The sequence below is a fragment of the Malus sylvestris genome, chromosome 17 (assembly GCF_916048215.2).
Source record: "Malus sylvestris chromosome 17, drMalSylv7.2, whole genome shotgun sequence".
NCBI classification, from domain to species: Eukaryota; Viridiplantae; Streptophyta; class Magnoliopsida; order Rosales; family Rosaceae; genus Malus; species Malus sylvestris.
This window is the reverse complement of record NC_062276.1, coordinates 23,266,520-23,286,801: the sequence shown is the minus strand read 5'-3', so window position 1 is coordinate 23,286,801 and position 20,282 is coordinate 23,266,520. Positions and strand designations below refer to the sequence as shown.

Here is a 20,282-nt window from a genome sequence, read left to right as displayed (position 1 = left end):
TGTAAAAAAAAAAAAATTTATTTTATTGCTTATTTCCAGGGTTATTCAAGTGCAACGATGAAGGTGCAAAATGTAGTTACTGTTCACATGAAGGGTGGAGTTGCTCTTATCCGTATCAATATCCCTCACGTGTCACGCACGTGAAGAGACCCGTTCACGCAAACAGAGCAAGATGGCGGGAAAATACGCAGTCCCTCGCTCTACCTGACTTACTATATTTCCCTCGCTTCTAGGGTTTGCAGATTTTACCTTTCCGACCGAAATTCTCATAAAAATCCCTCTTTTGTCTAGCGACTAGCGCCGGAGACGGAGGCGATGCCGACGTACAACATCAGAGGCATCGATGTCGATTTCCCATTTGAGGCGTACGATTGCCAGCTCGTTTACATGGAGAAAGTCATTCAATCTCTCCAAGAAGTAAGCTTCATTTCCAAAGTTCATTTCTTTCTATTGAAACCACAACTTGTTGTCTGTTTTTTTCAAATTTTGTTTTTTTTTTGGGGGGCATATTTTGATTTTCAGTGAAGTGTATAATAATATATTTGGACCGATTTAATGTCAAATTGAAGAATTTGGTAATGAGTGTAGCTCAAAATCATGTAAGATGCTCACCTAAGCATACAATTAGAGCATATTCGAGTCGATTAGGATAATGTGGTTACTGGGTAACAAGATTTTGGTACTCTAATAGCATGAATCCACTTGGTGCGGTGTTCTTTGTATCGATTTTGGTCATAATTACTTTTTGTTTGATACTTTTTAAGCCTTGTTGACATCATTATCATTGTTGTTTTCGTGGGAGTGCTTGCCCCAATTGACTTGGCAGTTGGGAACAACCTATCAGGAAACACGGGTAGGGCTGCTTATGGCCTACCCTTTCTAGACTCCGCACTGGTGGGAGCCTTGCCTTCTTCGAATAATTGGTATAGTTTGTGACTTGTTTGTGCATGTAACATGCTGCAGAAAAGTAATGCACTGCTGGAGAGTCCCACTGGAACTGGGAAGACCCTTTGTCTTCTGTGCGCCACATTGGCCTGGAGGAAGAGTTTGGGCCCTTTCTCAACTGGTCCTAATGTCAAGATGAGTGTGATCACAGGAGATGCATCAGGTGGTCCCTCGTCACAGTCTGTGACAAAAGGTTTTCCTACCATAGTATATACGTCCCGCACTCACAGCCAGATCCGGCAAGTAATTCAAGAGTTGAAAAGAAGCGCTTACAGGTCAGTCATATTATGGATTTACAATTACTCAATATCGGTTGACCTTGGTTATCATTATTACTTTTGTTATTGTTTTTATTGCTCACCTTATCTAGTTCTTGTATCTTTGCCACCTATTGATGCGCAGCTATAGTGTGATCTCCTGATATTAAGGAGCCTCGTAGATGAATGTACAATGTGCCTTCCACAATTTGTTTTCTACTCAATAGCAATACACCATTTTGCGATATACCTCACCTTTTGCTGGTCAAGACTTGCAATCCTACCCATGCTATTGTAGTTTTTATTTAATTGTATTTTCAGGTTTAAATAGTTAGTGCGGTCTCAACAATGCTACATGTATTTTTTATTATGTTGCTTGCTATGCTGATGTGCTGTGTGCACTGAAGCCTGTATTATTTGACATATCTTTGAGCTTCTGGAGCAACATAAACTTTCCTAAGCTGCATTGTATTTTACTTTCCACGAGTCACTTGTTTTTGTTGATGGGTACCTAAGGACTGCATATGATTTCTTGTCATGAAAGTTGCATTGGACTCAAGTTATGGTTAGTTTAACTTATTCATTAACATTTGGTTGCTTAAAAATAACATATACTACTATGGGATCAGTCTTCATACTGTAATTAGTTGAGTAAGAGTTGTTGTGATTACCAACTTATCCACTCCAATTATGAGCTGTTGAAATCAGTATTGAGTCATTGATACATTGTTGAGGATTTATTTGTTCTCAACTTTTTTGGGTAGGATTGAATTATTCTCTTTTTGCTTGACGAATTGTTGTTTGTACTAAGATTTCTCTGTTTTCCTTTTGAATTTTCAATATATTAGAAACTGAACTGAGTGTTTGACAATCTGCAGGCCAAAAATGGTAGTGTTGGGATCTCGAGAGCAATTATGCATTGATGAGGAAGTGAGTTTACTTCGCGGAAGAACACAGACAAAGGCTTGCCATGTCCTCTGCAGAAAGCGCACAAAGGATACAAAGCGTCGTTGTTCTCATTACTCTCGTGGTTCTGGTAAATTTTATGCTTGTTACTTTACTTAGACACGTATGTGGTGGCTTGAAAGAATAATTTGGTTGTCCTTTCTTATAATATTTAGTTGTCTCAACTTCAGTATATGTTAAGGCAATTTTAATACAGAACCTATTCTCTATGAGACTTGGAACATATTAGCCATTTCGAGTATTACCATTTACTCTCAAGAACTTTTGGGTTCGGCTGTAGCATTGCTTTAGATTTGACCCTGACACTTCTTCTGAAATTAGCTATATAAGATGACTATGAAGTTCTCCATTCTTCATACCAAAAGGAAGCTAACGGTGCCTCATTGCTTTAGTTTGTTGTGAACTTGTGATTAAAAGTACTTAATTATTTGTTTGGATTTACAATGGGCTAAATTTATGCTTGGTGTCTTTATCCTTGATTCATGATTTGTTTATACTTCTTTACTTGCTTGAGTGACTGAAGTGAACGTGAAGATGAGTTATTGAGTTATGAAATTGCTTAGCCTTATGAGCTCAACTAGGTTACTTATTAAAATAACCAGGAATGTTGTTGATGATTGATCTGCTCAGGAAGGTTGATAAGTTTATTTCTGTGTTATGTAACTGAAGTAACTTGACTGGTTCTTCTTAGGTTTTATTTTGATGCGATGAACATTTAAGAAAACTTAATTTTTATGTATGTTTGTGCTTCTGTTGTAGGTTTCTTGAAGAGTAATCCTCATCTTGGAGATGAACCTGTTGATATCGAGGATTTGGTCAATACTGGAAAAAAATTGGGGCCGTAGGTTCTTTTATCTGTGTTCTTTCACTATGTTAATGGCAACTTACACCCCCCATCTCTTTAGTATCCCTGGAAACCCATTGTTATGGTTGCTTAATGTGGTTAGCTTGCTTTTTTTTAATATTTTTCTAAAAACTTGTTAACACTTTCTTGTAGGTGTCCTTATTATTTATCGAGGGAGCTCCATAAGGTTGTTGATATATTATTTGCACCTTATAACTATCTCATTGATCCTGCATTTAGAAAATCGCTACAGGTTGATTGGAAAAACAGTATTCTGATATTTGATGAAGCTCACAACCTGGTAAGCAAAAGTGATAAGCTTTGCTATTATTTCTGACAAAGGAAACTCCAATTTTCTCAATTATCTGAAAACAGCATATGTTGGTTTTGAATTTTATTCCTTGTTCTCTCGTCCACTCTTAGGACTTAACACAACTTTGAAACAAATACGCATCTCATATTAATGCAGATTGGTAATTTGGATTATTATCTGAGTTTTTTGCTTATCCAACCGAACTTAAAAATGATGCAGGAAAGCATATGTGCAGATGCTGCTTCCTTTGACTTGCCCTCTTGGCTTCTTACAACTTGCATTTCTGAAGCAAAAAATTGTATTGACCTTTCTTCAAAAAGAAGGGAAGACTCAACTGATAAATCACAGAATCCAGATGACTTTGCTATCCTCAGAGGTAAACCTAATTGGTCTATTTTCAGGTTTGAATGTTTACCGAACTTGCCATTTCTAATCAATACTATTCCATCGCATAATCTCTATACTGGCGATATTTTGTTAAGGGCCACTTGGCTTTCAAAAGACAAAATCCCATTGAAGTGGCTTTTACAATTTGCTACCCCCCCCCCCCCCCAAAAAAAAAAAATTGACATTAAATATACCATATTTATACTTCGTGTTGAACCCTGCTGTTGAGCAATAAAATTTTATGTGGTCACACATTTTTCAAGTTAATGATGCATATCTTGCAGCGCTACTATTGAAGCTTGAGAAGCGTATTTCTGAAGTACCTATCGAATCCAAGGAATTGGGATACACAAAGCCTGGGCCTTATATCTATGAACTCCTGGCGGATTTAAACATCTCGCATGATACTGTCCCTAAGCTCATTGCAATACTTGAGGACGCTACTGTACTTATTGAGGAAGATAACCAGGACAAGGCGAATCGAAATGCCTGCCGGCTGGAAAGCATTAGTGACATGCTTAATATAATTTTCAGAGATAAAGACAATAATCATGCGAAATCCTATCGTGTAAGTTTGGATATTGGTTAGTCATGTGAAATCCTATCTGTATAATGTAGGTTTCGGTATTGATTTCCTAATTGTTATCACCCAGGATTAGCAAGAGCTTCCTTTTCCAGTTTTGTTTGTCTTGCTGCTTCAGATGTTAATTGTGGATGCTAGTTCATTATCCTTATTTTGGTTCATTATAGGTTCATGTACAAGAAGTTGAAGCCAGTGCAATAGATGGTTTAAAGGGTAAGTGGAGGCTTACGTTTCTCATATTTTGAAAGAAATTCATTGTTTCATCTATGTGACTACAGTAAATATGTTTTTGTGCTCTAATACTCCAATACGAGTTTAGTATCACACGCCATGTGTTTATTCAGAAAGATACGCATGAGGGCTACATCTCAGATGTTAAACTAAATTAGATCAAAATGGGTGGGTCTGGCCCTCTGGGCTTCAAATTTTAGGTCATTTCACAGGTCATACAACATGATTTCTCTAAATTGTTATGTCAAACTTGTCACTGAGTAGCTCAAGAACGTACCTTCTCATTACCTGAATATAGAACTGAGAGGTCTGGCCAAATCGAGTGTAGTAGGAAACATCAAAGGGAAGTGGAGGAGATGCCAATATTTTAAGATATGATAATGGAAAGAAGGTTCAAGTTGCGGTTTCTTTTGATTTTATGAGCCCTCTGCTGTAATTGGTGAACACAAAATTTGGTTCTGCAAGATCACTTTTTAGTGCTGTGAGATGTATTTGACGATTTTCTTGGTATGATGGTGAATCAATGTGGAGTAAATTAGTAATATCTCAGTAAATTTCAGTGAAGTGGAACTAGAGTTCGGGGCAAATCAAATGGATGATGCAAAAGAGGAGTTTTGTTTAGATCCATAGTTACCGTGGTTTTGTCTTCTAAGCAACAAAATAGAGCATTAGAGAGGTTGGTTTTCAATCGTTTAACGCTATTGTATTGTGTTTCAGAGTGGGAGAGCTGTGATGACCTGATTAGTTTGCTATTCAAGCTTTCTTTCTTATGAGGGGATCTAATCTGAACTCTGTATCAAGCCATGTTGCTTCACCTTTTTAGATTAATCTTTTCATATACTGATATACGATTGGTATTCTTTCCTATAATACTGACCATTATATTCCTACCCTTCCGTTTCCAGGGAAGGCTTCTAGGACACTTAGCTGGTGGTGTTTTCATCCTGGAATTGCAATGGAAGAATTTGCCAGGATAGGTGTGGGCTCTATTATACTGACATCTGGCACATTATCTCCCTTGGATTCGTTTGCACAGGAACTGAAACTGTAAGCTACTTTTGTGCTGTTTATTTTCCATTTGGTTTTAGTGTGGCTGACTTGAGTTCTAAAAAAGAGAATGGTTTATTGTGTCTCAGAGAGTTTCCTGTGCGGCTGGAAAATCCTCATGTTATTACCCCGAATCAGATATGGGCTGGAGTTGTACCAGCTGGCCCTTCTGGATTCTCTTTCAACTCCTCTTACAGAAATCGTGATTCTACGGAGTACAAGCAGGACCTTGGAAATGCTATTGGTATTTTACATTTTTTGGTTGCTATTTAAGCCACTGGTCTGGATAACACCTTTTGTTGATAAATTAATAGCTTCGTTGAACCCCAGTCCTTCAAAACACAAAATTTGCTTATTTCATATTTCAGACTGTTGGGAGGAATGATTTTCTAAATTCGTAATTCATGGGATTTCAGATTTGCCAAATACGTCAAAGTAGTGCAATGTAATATTGCCATTCAAATTTTCTTATATGCAGCTGATGTAAATAGGTATTCTATTAGGCTTAGGCATTGAATAGATTTGCTAGTTAGCAATTAAAATTTGGACGATTTGTAATTGATGTATTTGTGCTTTATTCCCTAAGATTTAAAAGTTATGTCCTCTTAATCTTGATCTTGTATAGCGTACTATTTTTTTGAGAATGGTAGAGCTTGGTACGCCGAGTCAAAAGACAAAGCAAATTGGAGTGTCCATATTGTATACTGGTTATTATTGAGTATCACTTAGAAAATCTATAATGTTCTGACTTTCTTGTTTCAGTCAATTTTGCTCGAATTGTTCCCAATGGATTGCTAGTATTCTTTCCGTCGTACTACATTCTGGACCAATGCATTGCCTGCTGGAAGAAAATGGTAAGGAATCAAGTAGATTCTGTGAAGAGGTCAAATTGGTTTGCTTTCGTCCCATGACACAGTATGTTCAATTTATGCAGAGCCATGCCAATTCAACTACAACATGGGAAAGAATCTCTAAACATAAGAAACCTGTTGTGGAACCTAGACAATCTTCGTTGTTTCTTTTGTCAATTGAGGTGATCAATATGACCTACAAACAGTTAGAAAATTTTCTTATTTATAAGAATGTGGTCTTTCTCATATGTTCCCTGGATTATATTTCTGGTAGGATTATATGGCAAAGCTGAAGGACACCTCAGCTTCTGGTGCAGTATTTTTTGCTGTTTGCCGTGGTAAAGTATGTCTGGTTCCTTTTCAGAATCACTCAAATTTTGTGCTCTGGAAGACTCCTTGTACTGATTTATTAAGACTAAAATAATCTATTGTGAACATTTGACTGTTATACAATAGGGGGTTTTATCCTACATATTTGCTTAATAAGTGGCTTTACAACTAAACCTTTTTGTGTTTGTCTCGTATCACTATCATGGATGCTTTATTATTTAATTTATTTGATAAGAGCATTTGAAGTGCTTGATTTTCGGTGGCGACACCTTTTTGGGTGGCTCCAAGAGGGGAAGTAGAAACTTAGAGATGGTGACAATATGAAAGTTTAGAGCATCAATATGTTGCACGAGGCATGATTATTGTATGACGCTATTTGGTCATATTTTATGAAAGGGCTCTCTTATCTCTATTCTGCCACAAAAAACCTTCCTTGAAATGTGTTATCATTTGGACTCTAGTTCAAAAGCAATACGTCTCTTGTGCTGAACACACTCTTTTATGGCCTTAATAGCACCGTACAACTTTTTTTTTCCTTTTTCTGACAAGCATTGTGAATGTACTGTTTATGAATAACATGTTTATTGGCGTTATTTACGTCTAGCAGCTCTAGAGTCGAGACTGCCTACGTTGCTTTAGAATTTAATGCTGCTGAATAGCTAAATTTCAGGATCTACCCTGATTTTAAGAGTCATACTGTATAGGTTCTTGGTTTATGCTTCCTATCATAATGTTAATGAAACTTTTGGGTGGCTATTGACACTGTTGTTCTACACTTCTACTATTTATTTGCTCTAGACCTTCTTGCTGAAATCTTAAGCTAGTGATCACAATTGATTGTCAATAATGTGTCAGGTAAGTGAAGGACTAGATTTTGCTGATCATGCTGGAAGAGCTGTAGTCATTACTGGTCTACCATTTGCCACAAGGAATGATCCTAAGGTGATAATTTCCCCCATTTTACCTTCAGAATATTTTTTCTATGTGTATATTATCAAGGTCTTGGCTGCTTAAAAAAGTTGAAATTGAGACCACTAACAAAGAAGTAGAAATGGAGAATGGTGATTTTATCAAGCACTTCTGATTCTGTTATTGACAGTAAGCCATGCTGATACTTTGTGATTTTATTTTTGACTGCTACCATGATTGACAGTTGTTGAAGATAGTACTATGAAAGCTAATATAAATGTTGATTTACCCGAAGCTACCTCTCACATGTGATGCTGATTGAGGAAATTGTTGATATTGAGGCATTAGATAGAAATCTTATGCACAACTCTATTTATGGAAATGAATATGGTGATTCGTGAACATTCACTGTGAATAATTATATATTAGTATACATACATGCATACAAACATATCTCAATTACATCGCTCGAATATGAATTTGTGAGTATGAACTTATGTTTCATGATAATGGCTAGTATTAATATAGATATAACCAGTTTGACAATCTCATTGTATATTTAATACATTACTTGGGTCTCTCAGTAACTTTTTACTTTCATATGGTGCTTTGGTTTGATGATGTAGAGATAATCAGAATGTCCCTTAAATTCTCTTTTAACGTTTTCCATTCGTTGGAATGCTTACTTGTATAGTTGCTGCATCTTATTCAAATTTCGACACTCATATCAAATGACAACATAAAACAGGTTCGACTGAAACGTGAATACTTGGATCAGCAGGCATATTCCCAAAGGCAAGCATGTAAGGTAACATCTTGCTTGGTGTGAGATGCCATTTTCAACTAGCAGGTGCTTTTCCTTATTCATTTTGCCAGTTTTCCTACTAATTTTTATCAAAACACTGAAGTTGAAGGTTCTAACTGGAGAAGACTGGTACAATCAACAAGCATTACGAGCTGTGAATCAGGCTGTTGGGCGCGTAATCCGTCATCGTCATGATTATGGAGCAATTATTTTTTGTGATGAAAGGTTGTTTCTTTTTTCTTTTCCTATTGTTATGTCATGACTTGCTAGTTGCTATATATTAAAATGCATGAATCTTTGTTTCGTCTAAAAGAAAATTGATGATTTGGTTTAATGTAAGATCAGATTAACTTCTTGTAACCAGATGCAGTTTCAACATGTTGTTGTAACTGTAAAGTTCTGGTTTTTACCCCACCCAGCCCTACAAAACAGGTTGAAAAATTTCATAAACTTCTAATGTGTTTTTTTTCTTGACAGCAAAGTTCAATATTACCTTGCATGTGGTCGATTGCCTCCATGGTTAGGGCCTTCGTATTAATCCCACTGCACCGGGGTTCAAACCCTCCCCACTCCCCTTAGTGTACCTTTTATTAGATTTAGAACTACTGCTTGTAATCAAAGAAATTCAATAGTACCTTTAAATAATTCTCTATATTTGACTTTAGTTTTCCGTTCCAAATGTCCCACAAAAATGTTGAGCTCTTTTTAGTTTTTACAACCTGATTTTTCTGTGACGATCGAAAGTGGAGAAGGTCAATTTTTGGGTTGCTTTTTGGCTCATGTATCTCCTGTTTTTAGGAACACATCCCTATCTGATAATATTTGACAGTGGAAAGCTGTAGTGTCAGACGAAAATAGGGTGACTTAAGATGGATGTAGTTTGTTGAATTAGTGCTCTCTCTTCTGCTCATGGGGAATTGCTTGTCTACTTTTCTATACGGTTTCTATTTGAAATAAATTTCATCTTGTGAACAAAAGAACCCCTGATTTTTCTGCGACCATGGTTGAATTCATCTGAACTAGACTAGATTCTATGACAATTTATTTATTTTACCTCTTTAATATCTTTTAGCAGAGATATGTAGCTACTTTGGATGATCTTTAGTGTTTATGGGAGTTGTTTTATTTATAAACTGTTATCAAAAGCCAAGTTGGTTTTAGATTCACAAGCTTGTAGTAAAAAAACAAAATTCTGCTCTTAATCTGTATTTCTCTACGGATTTTGTTTTCATTGGTTTTGTAATCAATCATATGTGGTTTAATTAGCAACACTGATCTCTTCAATTGTATGTACGTATGTACTTTGTTTAACATTGGAGTTATTAACAGGTTTGCACATTCAAACCGTCAATCTCAAATATCGCTCTGGATACAACCTCATATCAAGGTGCTTTATATTTAAGAGTAACCTTTTAATCTATAAGAACTTTGTACTTATATTGTCTTTTCAGTGTTATCCCAACTTTGAGGGGTTAGTTTTTTCATTGTTATCAATCTCAAATCTCTCTCTGGATACAACCTCATATCATTTTGCTTTACGTTTACGAATAACTTTTTAATCTATAAGAACTTTGTATTCATATTGTTTTTTCAGTGTTACTCTAACTTTGGGGACGTAGTTTTTTCGTTGACCCGATTCTTTCGGGATGGAGATCGGGGTCCTACTAAGCTGCAACAAACTGAAAAATGGGGTAAGAATAGTGCGGTTAAGGGATAAACTTCCATGAGTCTATTAGGGTTTTATGGCTGCTCCTATCAAATGATGTTTTGAATGGCACATCATGTCTACATTCTTATCTCATTATAAGTACAAATTAATTAGCTAGGTTCACAAGTTTTATCTTTTACGACCAATCCTTGAATTGAACAGGAAAAGTTTCATGCTTTTTTCATGATAGGAAAACAAGTTTTTTTCTTCACATCATTTAACTGGTTTTGAAGTTAGATAATTTCAAACTATCGGCTATCAATTTAAGTGTGGAAATCTGGTAAAGGTATCACTAAAGGCATCATTTGAATGGAAGTAGGAGAAGAAATCATTAAAGTATTTGGGGGAGACTCTTCCACTAGCTTTCACAGTATTACTGGTTAAATAACTTTATTTATTGGCTGCTTTACATAATCTTACGAAGTCACCTCATCATACACCAAACTCACCTTTCTGTCATACTTTTCTGTAGATGCAATTTCTACTTCAAAATCAGTACTCCATGAGCAGCCCGATCATAAACCATCTTCTCTAGGTTCATCAACTTCAGATCATGGTAGATCTTTCTTTCTTGACTGAACTTTCTGTTTTTGTTATCCTCTTGACTGCACTGGCCTATTATTAATTCACCTTTGTTAACTATATGAATTCCCTTCCAAATAATGTGGTCTAGGGAGTTCCACTAATCAAAAGATAATGTATATGCGATGATGTAAAATGGAATGTGGTAATGTTATTCATTGCTTTGAGGTTGTGCTTTTATCATACTGGAATTTTCAACTGAATTTCCATGTCTCTCTTGTATCATTACATCAGGTTTACCATTTTCGTTTTATTAACAAGGGATAAGTTGTAACATATGTCTAAAGAGAATCCAAAAGTTGTTGTTGTGACAATTAAGTAGAATATCTGTTAACCTTGAATTTGTTAGATACAGATATTTTGGGCCACGACGTTGCATGAATCACTTTTGGGATGCAGTATAGATCATAAGATATTGATTACTTCTGTAGATATATTTTTCATGAATAATAATTATTTTATGAAATTGGTATGATCTGAAGAGACATATATGCTCAGGTCAATATTTAAAATCCCAGAAAGGTAACCTGGATAGAGAAAGAATAACTAAAGTTCATTACTGTTTATATGGGTCAGATTGCATTACTGAAATATTTTTAGCAAAGATATGTGTTGGCTGGTAAAAGATAGAGGAAAAGATTATGGTTTCTCTTATCTTTTATCATTTTCTCCTGTGCATAAGAAACCAAATTTCATTAATTAAAATGGAGGAGAATCAGAGGATAAAGATTCTAAGAATCTTATTTTCTTAGGGATAAAGAGTCTAAGATTGTTAGACTAGGTCTTACATTCTCAGTGAAATAGATCTGATATTCTAACGATTTAGGAATGGAGATTTTGCAAGTACTAAACTTATCCCATAAAACATCATCCCTTGGACCTGTAAAATTTGAAAAGGAAGGTGTTCTGAAATTTTGTAGAGGCCATCTAAAACAAGGAAGATATTGCCATTGTTTTCAGATGTTTGAGTGGTGATCGCCAGTTCATTTGTATTGTCTTGATTGGATTGAAGAAAATTCATTTACTTGAAGCCAACTTTAAGATGCAAATTTAAATAAAAAGTTGATGTTATTATCTTTAGTTTTTTCTTTTCATCTGTTTCTGAATTTCTTTGCTGTAGTTTGAGCTGAACTCAATTGTCATTCCATTTCCAGTGCTGCTGTTTAAAGCATCTTTTGTGGTGCGACAACCTTTTAATGCTGTAGTTAATTTGATTACCTTTATTCATTTTGTAGGAACCCCAGGGAAAATATATGAGTTGAAAACTGAGGAACCACCAGAAATATTTTACTTGGACCAGTTTCTACCTAAGGTAAATCCTTTATCAGTACCTCTGCAGACATTCATATGAATGATATGTCACTAGTTTTATTTTGTATTACTGCAATCTGCTTCTTAGTTATTTGTACTTGTAGACAACTGCAGTTGGTCAAGACCCCGCTGTAAAATCGCCTTCTTTCCTACTTAAAGCTAGAAGGGACAGAATATCAAGCCTGTTAGGCGAAGTCCTTCCTGCCAACCGCTCATCTCTTACTTGCTGTAAGGATCAGTCTGTGTCATTAAAGTGTTCAAATGATCTATTTCAAAGTGAGAAAAAGATGCGTATGTGTGATAGGGGAACTATGCAATGTCAAGAAAGTAAGGTTCTTGGGTTTCCTGGGAAAAATGAGAAACGAAGTGAACAACAACTGATAGCACCTTGTTCCACAAAGAAGTATAAATTAGAGCATGGTGCAGAACAACATGACAGTTCTAAGCATTCATCTCTTGCAAAAGATGCTCACTCATATGGTCTTTACTCCACTAATAATTCAATGAGAAGTGAGAGTTCACATAGATCTGACAGTGGAAGTGCACAAAATGCTCAAGTTGGTTCAGCTCTGCTGTGCAAAGATACGAGGATCATACAACAGGGAGATGCTGAGTTTCTGAGCAAGAAAAAAACGAGTGCAATATCCAGCCCTGTGCCTTCTGGTGATGGGGAAACCAGAGGATCTGAGTTTCTAGTTCAGGTAAGGTTTCTGACGAACGTAAATTCTTTTTATCATGGCTGGCAAACATTATAAACTATAAGGTCTTATTTTCTCATGGCTTTCATTCAAAGGACCATGAAAGGAAACTGACATAGGTGATGGGCCTCATAGAACATATATAATATGTTAATTGCCACAAACAACTTAAGCTCACATGCTTCTTGTTGCTATAGACTAGTTCTATTATATATACAAGCTGGTGTGCTTGATGCTTAATTATGCCCTTGTTGCCTTACTTACAATGATTAGGACTTGTTATCCTGAATGGGATAATAAAGGAAATGGGATAATAAAGGATTTACCTGGTGGCAGAAAATAATGCAGAAACTGTTGCGATCTACTGTTCTGTGTATGCTTAAATTTCTTAACACTTGGGGAAGATTCGTTTTCCGGGCAGTTTGGTGGGGTTACTGCGATGGGATGAGGGAGGACTATGGAAATTTATATACTGAAGAAATGAAGTAGATTAAAGGGTATTGAAATTACCGTGTGGTTTACATACAGGGAAAAAAAGTAAACATCTGGAATTCTTATTTGGAGTAGGGAAAAATAGCTAATGGCAAATATAAAGAAATGAAGATAAAAAAGTTCACACTTTTGAAACATCTTCCGTGAATTTGAGAAACATAGATTTTTAGTTTACCATTTGTTCCTTTTGACATTTTCAGAAATAGCCCTTCCAACTCCTAATGTCATACCTGAATTCTTCGTGTGAATTTGTTAATTCAGTAACAGGCATTTGAAATTCTTAGAACTGCTCTCTCAGAAATGAGTTTGATAGTGTTTCTTCTCTGGAGTCACACAGTTTTTCTGTTTAGTACTCAGAGCAACTTGGCGTTTATGACGTTTTCCTTATGCCTTACAGGTTGAGGAAAAACTTAGTGCTTTGGAATATAAAGAATTTGTAAATTTGATGAAGGCACTTAAGTCCAAAGCTATGAAGATAAATGAGGTTTTGCAATCCATTGCGAGCTTGTTTTCCGGAAGAGAGAGGCTTCCTCTTCTTAAAAGGTAATCCTCCCATCTATATTTAGATTTTGATGTATATACTCATGATATCCAGCTTGGTGAGCATGAAAGTGTATTTCAACAGTCACTGTTTCAAAAACCAATGGGTAACATTTATAAAGAAAGTACTTTTTTTGGTGAATATGAAAGAAAGTACTTTATCAGAGTTTAAACATGAACTGCTGAATTTTGGTCCATTGTTGATGATCATGAGTTTGTACTAGCGGATGAGTAAATGATAAAAAATTGTGTATCTTTCTGCATGTCTCTCTGTCTCTCTCTGTGTGTATAAATATAACTAATGAATATACACCAAGAGTTTTGCATCTCATATTCTAATTTCACTATTTCTGTCTCGATTTTCAACAGATTTAAGGACTTTATCCCTGCAAAGTATCACTCTATGTATGAGAACTATTTTCAAACAAATGACGGATCTCTTGATATCCAAGGTAAGAAACTCTAGTTTACTTAAAACCTGAATTATAACATTTGCTGTGAATGAGATATCAAAATATATATACACCGACAAATTTTGGGCAAGATCAAGTTAATTTCATATACATATATATAAAGGGAAAATATCTAGATAATGCATTTTTTTTGAAGAAAGGAAAGGATCACATTGTGGGACCTCCCTACAATGTGGTCCAATGGTCTAAGCCATCTATTCATTTGTTTCATGTTCACAATCTAGGGGGAAGAACATTTTCACACACACACACACACGAGTTGATTTAGTAAGGACCTAAGTTACAGATGTGATGCACTCTTAAGTGTTTTATCTATATGCATCTTGGAGGCTTTTGTAGAATTTTATGGTTTACTTACCTTATTCTGTATAGGAACTTTCTAGGACAAAGATCTAATTTGATCTCCTTAGTCCTCAAGCAAGTAGATCCACTACTAGAAAAGAATAGGAAACATCACAATTAGATGCTAAATCATATTTAGGTTTCAAAATAATGTTTGGAAGTTTTGAAATTTTCATGAGATGATAGTTTATGGATGTTGAATTCAGATTTCAAAATAATACTTGTTGCCTATTTATTCACATCCTGAAAGTAATTTGAAAGTTAAAATTAGACATGCGTCAAGATTAAAAGTTGATTCTACTTTATCTTTGAAGTTTAAACATAATAAGGTGCTCCAATTTGACAGGGTGGTATATCCTTACATGTATTTTAAAGCTTAAACACATAAAAAAAAGTTGAAGAAAACGTCCCCTTATTCTAATAAATTACTTGTCATGCAGGAAAGTAAAACTCTTAAGAGGGTTTTTGTGCGTGTTTGGCTCCATAAAACTTCATGAATATATCTGGAGCAGTTGGGATGCGTAAGTACTTGTATCAAGAATCATTTGTGGATTCAGTATCGTACTTGAAATTTATTGTTAGTCCAACTTAATTTCTGATTGGTAGCTTTTTGCTTGCTTTACCTCACTGTTAACGCAGATAAATGTTGTTTTCTACCCTTCATATGGAAGTAAAAGAACACACTTTTTAAGGTCAAACTACACCCAGTGATCCCATTCTACTGGTGTTCAAGAACCTGCCTGGTATTTCAGCTGAGGTCTCCCACAGGTAGGACACTTCGAAAGGATGCTCTGGGTCACGAAGCTACAATTTGTTTTCTGAAAGAGTACAGGACTACTTTCTCTAGTTGTACAAATAGTGTAGAGGAAGCTTTCACTCACTCTTATTAGCTTCTGCAGCCTTTCACGGTGAACGGAATACGAATTATTATAGAAGTAGTAAACTGCTGTAGTGACCTGGGTGTTGTAGCATAGAGGTGGCGAGTGAAGGGGATGCATTTGCACATCCCGGATTCTCTTCTTCAGCAATATTTGTCTGTAGCTGCTGTTACAGCTTCAGAGGCAGTGTATTGCCAAACCTTTGTTTATAGTGTTAGAAAAGTTGGTTTTGCTTCTCAATCTTTGGTGATCTTTTTTTGGCTTGACGTTGTAGTGCTTCTCAAAAGGGCAATATACATTGAGTGATGCCTGGGCTGGCACAAAGTGGAAGGGGAAGAGTGGAGAAAAAGGGCTACTGTTAGGACAAGAGAAATGATTTCCGCAACTTTTTTTCCTTTATGCACTCCTATTTATTTGTCTGTTGATTTTTTTATTTATTCAATTTAAAGACTAGGAATAAACACGTGATCCATGTCAACCATTTTTGGTTGCCATGGCTCCGTCAGCCATGACAGGTGCCATGTTGATTTTAAGTCCAAGCCCAAATCTTTGGCGCTGACGTCAGGTGTCTTCCTCGAGTCCTTCACATTTTTTTCACCAAGCACGTGAGCCGCACAAGCCCAGCTCGGAGAGTGGTGCGACATATTTTGTTGCATGATTCCCACCACAATGGTTGTCAAGACACGTCTAAATCTTAGATGTCTACTTCAAATTCTCACTTTAATCTGGGAATTGTTATTGACATTCTAAAAATCTTATTCTACAATTCTCATAAGTGTATTTTTCTTTCTAATTATAGAAAATTTGGAGTACAAAATAAGATTTTTGAAGTGCCAATAACAATTTTCTTTAATCCAATTCTTATTAGTTTATGTAAAAAAAATCTAAAAAAAAAGAAGAAGAAATAATCAGAATAATAAAATAATAAAATTTCCAACACTTTGAATTTTTTCACTAGACACTAAATTAATTTTTTTACTTCCCACACCAAAAGTCCATACAATTTTTCATATCCTTATTTTTTAACATTCTTATTTCATTTTCTGCATTCCTATTTTGTTTTGTCCTTACAAAATTGGCATCTCCCGTTGAAGGTGAAGTCAAAGCCGGAATCACATGGTTGACTGTCGAAATGTACTCGAAAATTTAAACAAAATTTTGTATAGACATGAGAGTTACTATTCACAATGGGTGGATCGTGAATAATAATCGTCATGGTAGTTACTCCAATCCTAAATCAAAATCCATCAAAATAGATGGAAATGCTCTTTGATATGACTTTAATATGACTTGGTGCGATGCACTTAGATGAATTTGTAATGACTACGTGAAATGAGATATTTAAAATTTCTTTATTTAGTGCCTATGTATGTTCATGTAATACATTTTCAAGCTATCTATCTAATATTTTGTGGTGTATTTCTTATTGAAGTAACTTAAGTTCCTTTGAGCCTAGAAATCTCGCATCCAAACACACTATCAATATTATTGTGCAAGCATAAATTGTAAGTTCATCTCTAGCCAAGAGTTATAGACCATTTTTAGTCCGAATTGGTGCAAAACTCGTCTCCAACTAGGCCAAAATGAATCTGATAAAAAGAATCAGGGCTAAATTTAGTCTAGAACTAGATACATATAGTAACCCTCAAGCCATTTGGCGGGCTCAAACATGTGCATCCCAAGCTAAATGGAAAGATTTAGCCCTGTGTGACTTCAGACGGAAATTTTTTTCTTTATAATATTAATTTTTAAAGAGCTAAAATATAGTGAAGGACAACGTTTAACCTCTATGAATGAAGATAGACATGACCAAAAACTTTCTCGCGTTCCTATACACTACTTTGTTCAATGTGCTATATGAGTCTGACACCATAACATCTGCACTCTCCTGGTCTTACATACATCGATCATTGGCCACTCCTAGTGTATGCCAGAATAATGCACCCAAAAATAACTAAAGACTTTTCAAGTCCTATATATCCGAGTACCGGGGAACATGACAAGACCTTATTCAAAGTCCATAAAATCTTACCAAAAACCACAAAATTACAAAAATTAAACGATTAACAAAGAGTCTTATTTTCTTGAAAGCTACATCTTGTTTATATTACAAGCAAAGCATATTGCATGTGATTAAGACTACCGAGAATAAATCCACAAAATTAACAATCTTAAATTGCATTATTAATTTTCTGTAGCACCAATAATCTTCATGTCCAATTCTTTGCTGAAATCCACGTACGATCCCTTTTCCTTGAGTTTCAAAATTTTGAAGACGACGACGATCTCTCCGAAACTCTGTCTGAATTCTGACGCAAATCCACGACCAAATCAGCGAAGGCGCTTAATATGAACCTGTAAGACTTCTTCTCGTTGAGGTTGAGATAACAAAACAGAAGCTCTTCCATGAAATTCCAATCCACCTTTGCATGATGTCGAAGGCGGGCTTCAACCACCTCATGCATGGATCGCTGGAAATCGTCGTATGGGCTCGGAGAGTAGGTCAAGACCGCGATACAGTCGTTGGGAAGCGTGACGTCTTTCGCGTCATCATTGTTATTAGAGTTCGACGTAGTGGCCGAATCGTTTAGGGTTGGAGTTGAGATGGAGCTTGAGCCCAAGTCCTCGAATGTAGTGGTAGTACTTGTCCGAGCTTCCTCCATGACCGAGCTTGATGCTCGGCCGGGGGACACAAAGAACCTGTGGGAGCCACAAAGATCCACGGCAGGCGGATCAATATTGAATCTAGGCGATTCGAACAAAACCCCACCTGAGTTTTGATCAGTTTCATTGTCCGGCCGACGTTCCTTCAGGTGTAAGGTTTTATCCCAAAAAGCCTCAGCATGACGATCTTCTTTAACCCTTCTTTCATCGTTGTCATTGCCGTCGTCTCTCAAGTAGAGTGATCTGAAATTCTCAAACAAAAACTGATCAATATCGGAGAGGGAGGCTGCATCGTCGTTGTTATTTGCTTCCTTCTGGTCCCGATTGACGGCGAAAGAAAGGGTTTTCGGGTGCTTACAGCCTGATCGGATCCATTTTCTGGAGGGGAGTGGGATCTGTGGGGGTGGCTTTTTTATCTTGGAGAGGTAATCTTGGAGATACTTTTGGAGTTTATTGGGCATTTTCTTGCTGATATGAATGTAATGGGATTGAGCGAGAAAAGTATGGGGGGTGGAGTGGTTTATAAACAAACAAGCAAGGAAAGTAACATATGATTCAATTGTTTTTTTAAAAACGTTTTTTTTATAAAGCATTAATTTTTATATATAAACATGGAAGAAATTTATAGGGCGTGGGGATTTCTTGACAATTTCTCCGAGATTTTGACCATTTCTGAAAATTGTGAACATGGTAACTTTCTAGGACTATTTTGGACGCATCATGATGAGTTTTGCTGTAAACGTTATTAGTACATAATAATTATTTGGGTTTTTATCGCAAATGGTTCCTGAGATTGATCAAACTCATCATTTTGATCCTTAATTTTCAAAATCAATCAATGTCGTCCCTAACATTCACTACTGCACATCAATTTGGTTCTTATGTTAAGATTCCATCAGCTATTCTATTAGTTTGTATATAGGAACCACAAATCCAATAACATTGTGACACATGGATTACACAAAATAAGGGTTTTAACGCAAATGGTCCCTAACATTGATCCAACTCCTCATTTTGGTCCATGAGTTTCAAAAAAAACGATAGATTTGGTCCCTGAATTTCAATACCACACATCAATTTAATCTCACATGAATTAACTATAAGAAACGATTTTTTTAAGATTTAAAACTAAAAGTAAAATAAGAAACTAAAAGAAAAAAAAGTCATTGTCGTCTCCATTAGGATATGCTCAAAAAGAAAAGAAAAACATCATGACACCACTAAAGTTAGGGCTGGAAAAAAAATCCTGAAAATCCCGAACCAAACCAAAAAAATTCGGATCCCAAACCAAAAAAGTCCCTAACCAAAATTCCCGAAATTTTCAGGATGAAATATTTAACCGATCCTAAAATTTCGGTACGGGATTCGATATTGTCTACTCAATCTTTCGGTAATCCCATATTGAACCAAAAATAAATAATAAATATATTATTATATATGTATATATGTATTATTATACATTTGAATTGTTGTTAACTACTAGTAGCAATATAATTGGTGTGGTCTAAGATAGTAACCATAGCCCTTTATCGCCACATTTGTCCGTACGAACCTCCCACAAATGTGTCTATTTCTTCAACATGAAATCAAAAAATTGTATTGTTAGTTTTCGAATATATTAGGTTTGTAACTTATTTTTTCGCTTTTGGGTTTGTTACTTATTTTATTTTGGTTGCATGTTAATTTAACTTGGTATGAATGATTGCTATTTCAATTTGTATGAAATTTGGAAATATCAAATCATTTCGAAATACCGAAAATATTTTGGGATTCTTGAAAATTAGGAATACTGAAATTTTGGTTTGGGATTGGTCTTCAAATTTCTGTCCCGAAAATTTTCGTTTTGGGATTCGTGATCCCATTTTCAGTTTGGGATGCCATACCGAACCACCCCTAACTAAAGTACTTGGCCTCCTGAACTCACTCCTCATTCTCTCTAGTTGGTTATAATCCCATCCAATTTGAATTGAATTTGGATTTGATTTTATCGAATTTAGATTGAATATTTTTCCAATTGGGGTTGTGGGATGCGAGAAAAATGTCAGCGCAGAATACTCATATGTTGGTTCACTCTTAAAAAAAATAGTTTCTTATAGTAAATCCACGTGGAGCCATATGATTGCATT

The 20,282-nt window shown here is 35.7% G+C and overlaps 2 protein-coding genes across 2 annotated transcripts; one reads left to right on the top strand and one right to left on the bottom strand.

Moving 5' to 3' along the window:
- Positions 1-187: 187 nt before the first annotated feature.
- On the top strand, positions 188-15,953 carry LOC126612639 (regulator of telomere elongation helicase 1 homolog). Its single transcript, XM_050281098.1, has 25 exons — positions 188-417; positions 964-1,220; positions 2,081-2,238; positions 2,928-3,009; positions 3,166-3,313; positions 3,545-3,701; positions 3,997-4,280; positions 4,463-4,508; positions 5,432-5,573; positions 5,663-5,817; positions 6,336-6,427; positions 6,508-6,606; positions 6,699-6,767; positions 7,610-7,696; positions 8,412-8,471; positions 8,572-8,693; positions 9,798-9,855; positions 10,063-10,159; positions 10,649-10,732; positions 11,994-12,070; positions 12,174-12,770; positions 13,657-13,802; positions 14,169-14,251; positions 15,055-15,135; positions 15,254-15,953. Exons 1-24 carry the CDS (start codon positions 316-318, stop codon positions 15,060-15,062), a joined length of 3,210 nt encoding a protein of 1,069 aa, XP_050137055.1. The 5' UTR covers positions 188-315; the 3' UTR covers positions 15,063-15,135; positions 15,254-15,953.
- Positions 15,954-17,547: 1,594 nt separating this feature from the next.
- On the bottom strand, positions 17,548-18,663 carry LOC126610128 (transcription repressor OFP14). Its single transcript, XM_050278109.1, has one exon. It carries the CDS (start codon positions 18,615-18,617, stop codon positions 17,754-17,756), a length of 864 nt encoding a protein of 287 aa, XP_050134066.1. The 5' UTR covers positions 18,618-18,663; the 3' UTR covers positions 17,548-17,753.
- Positions 18,664-20,282: the final 1,619 nt, after the last annotated feature.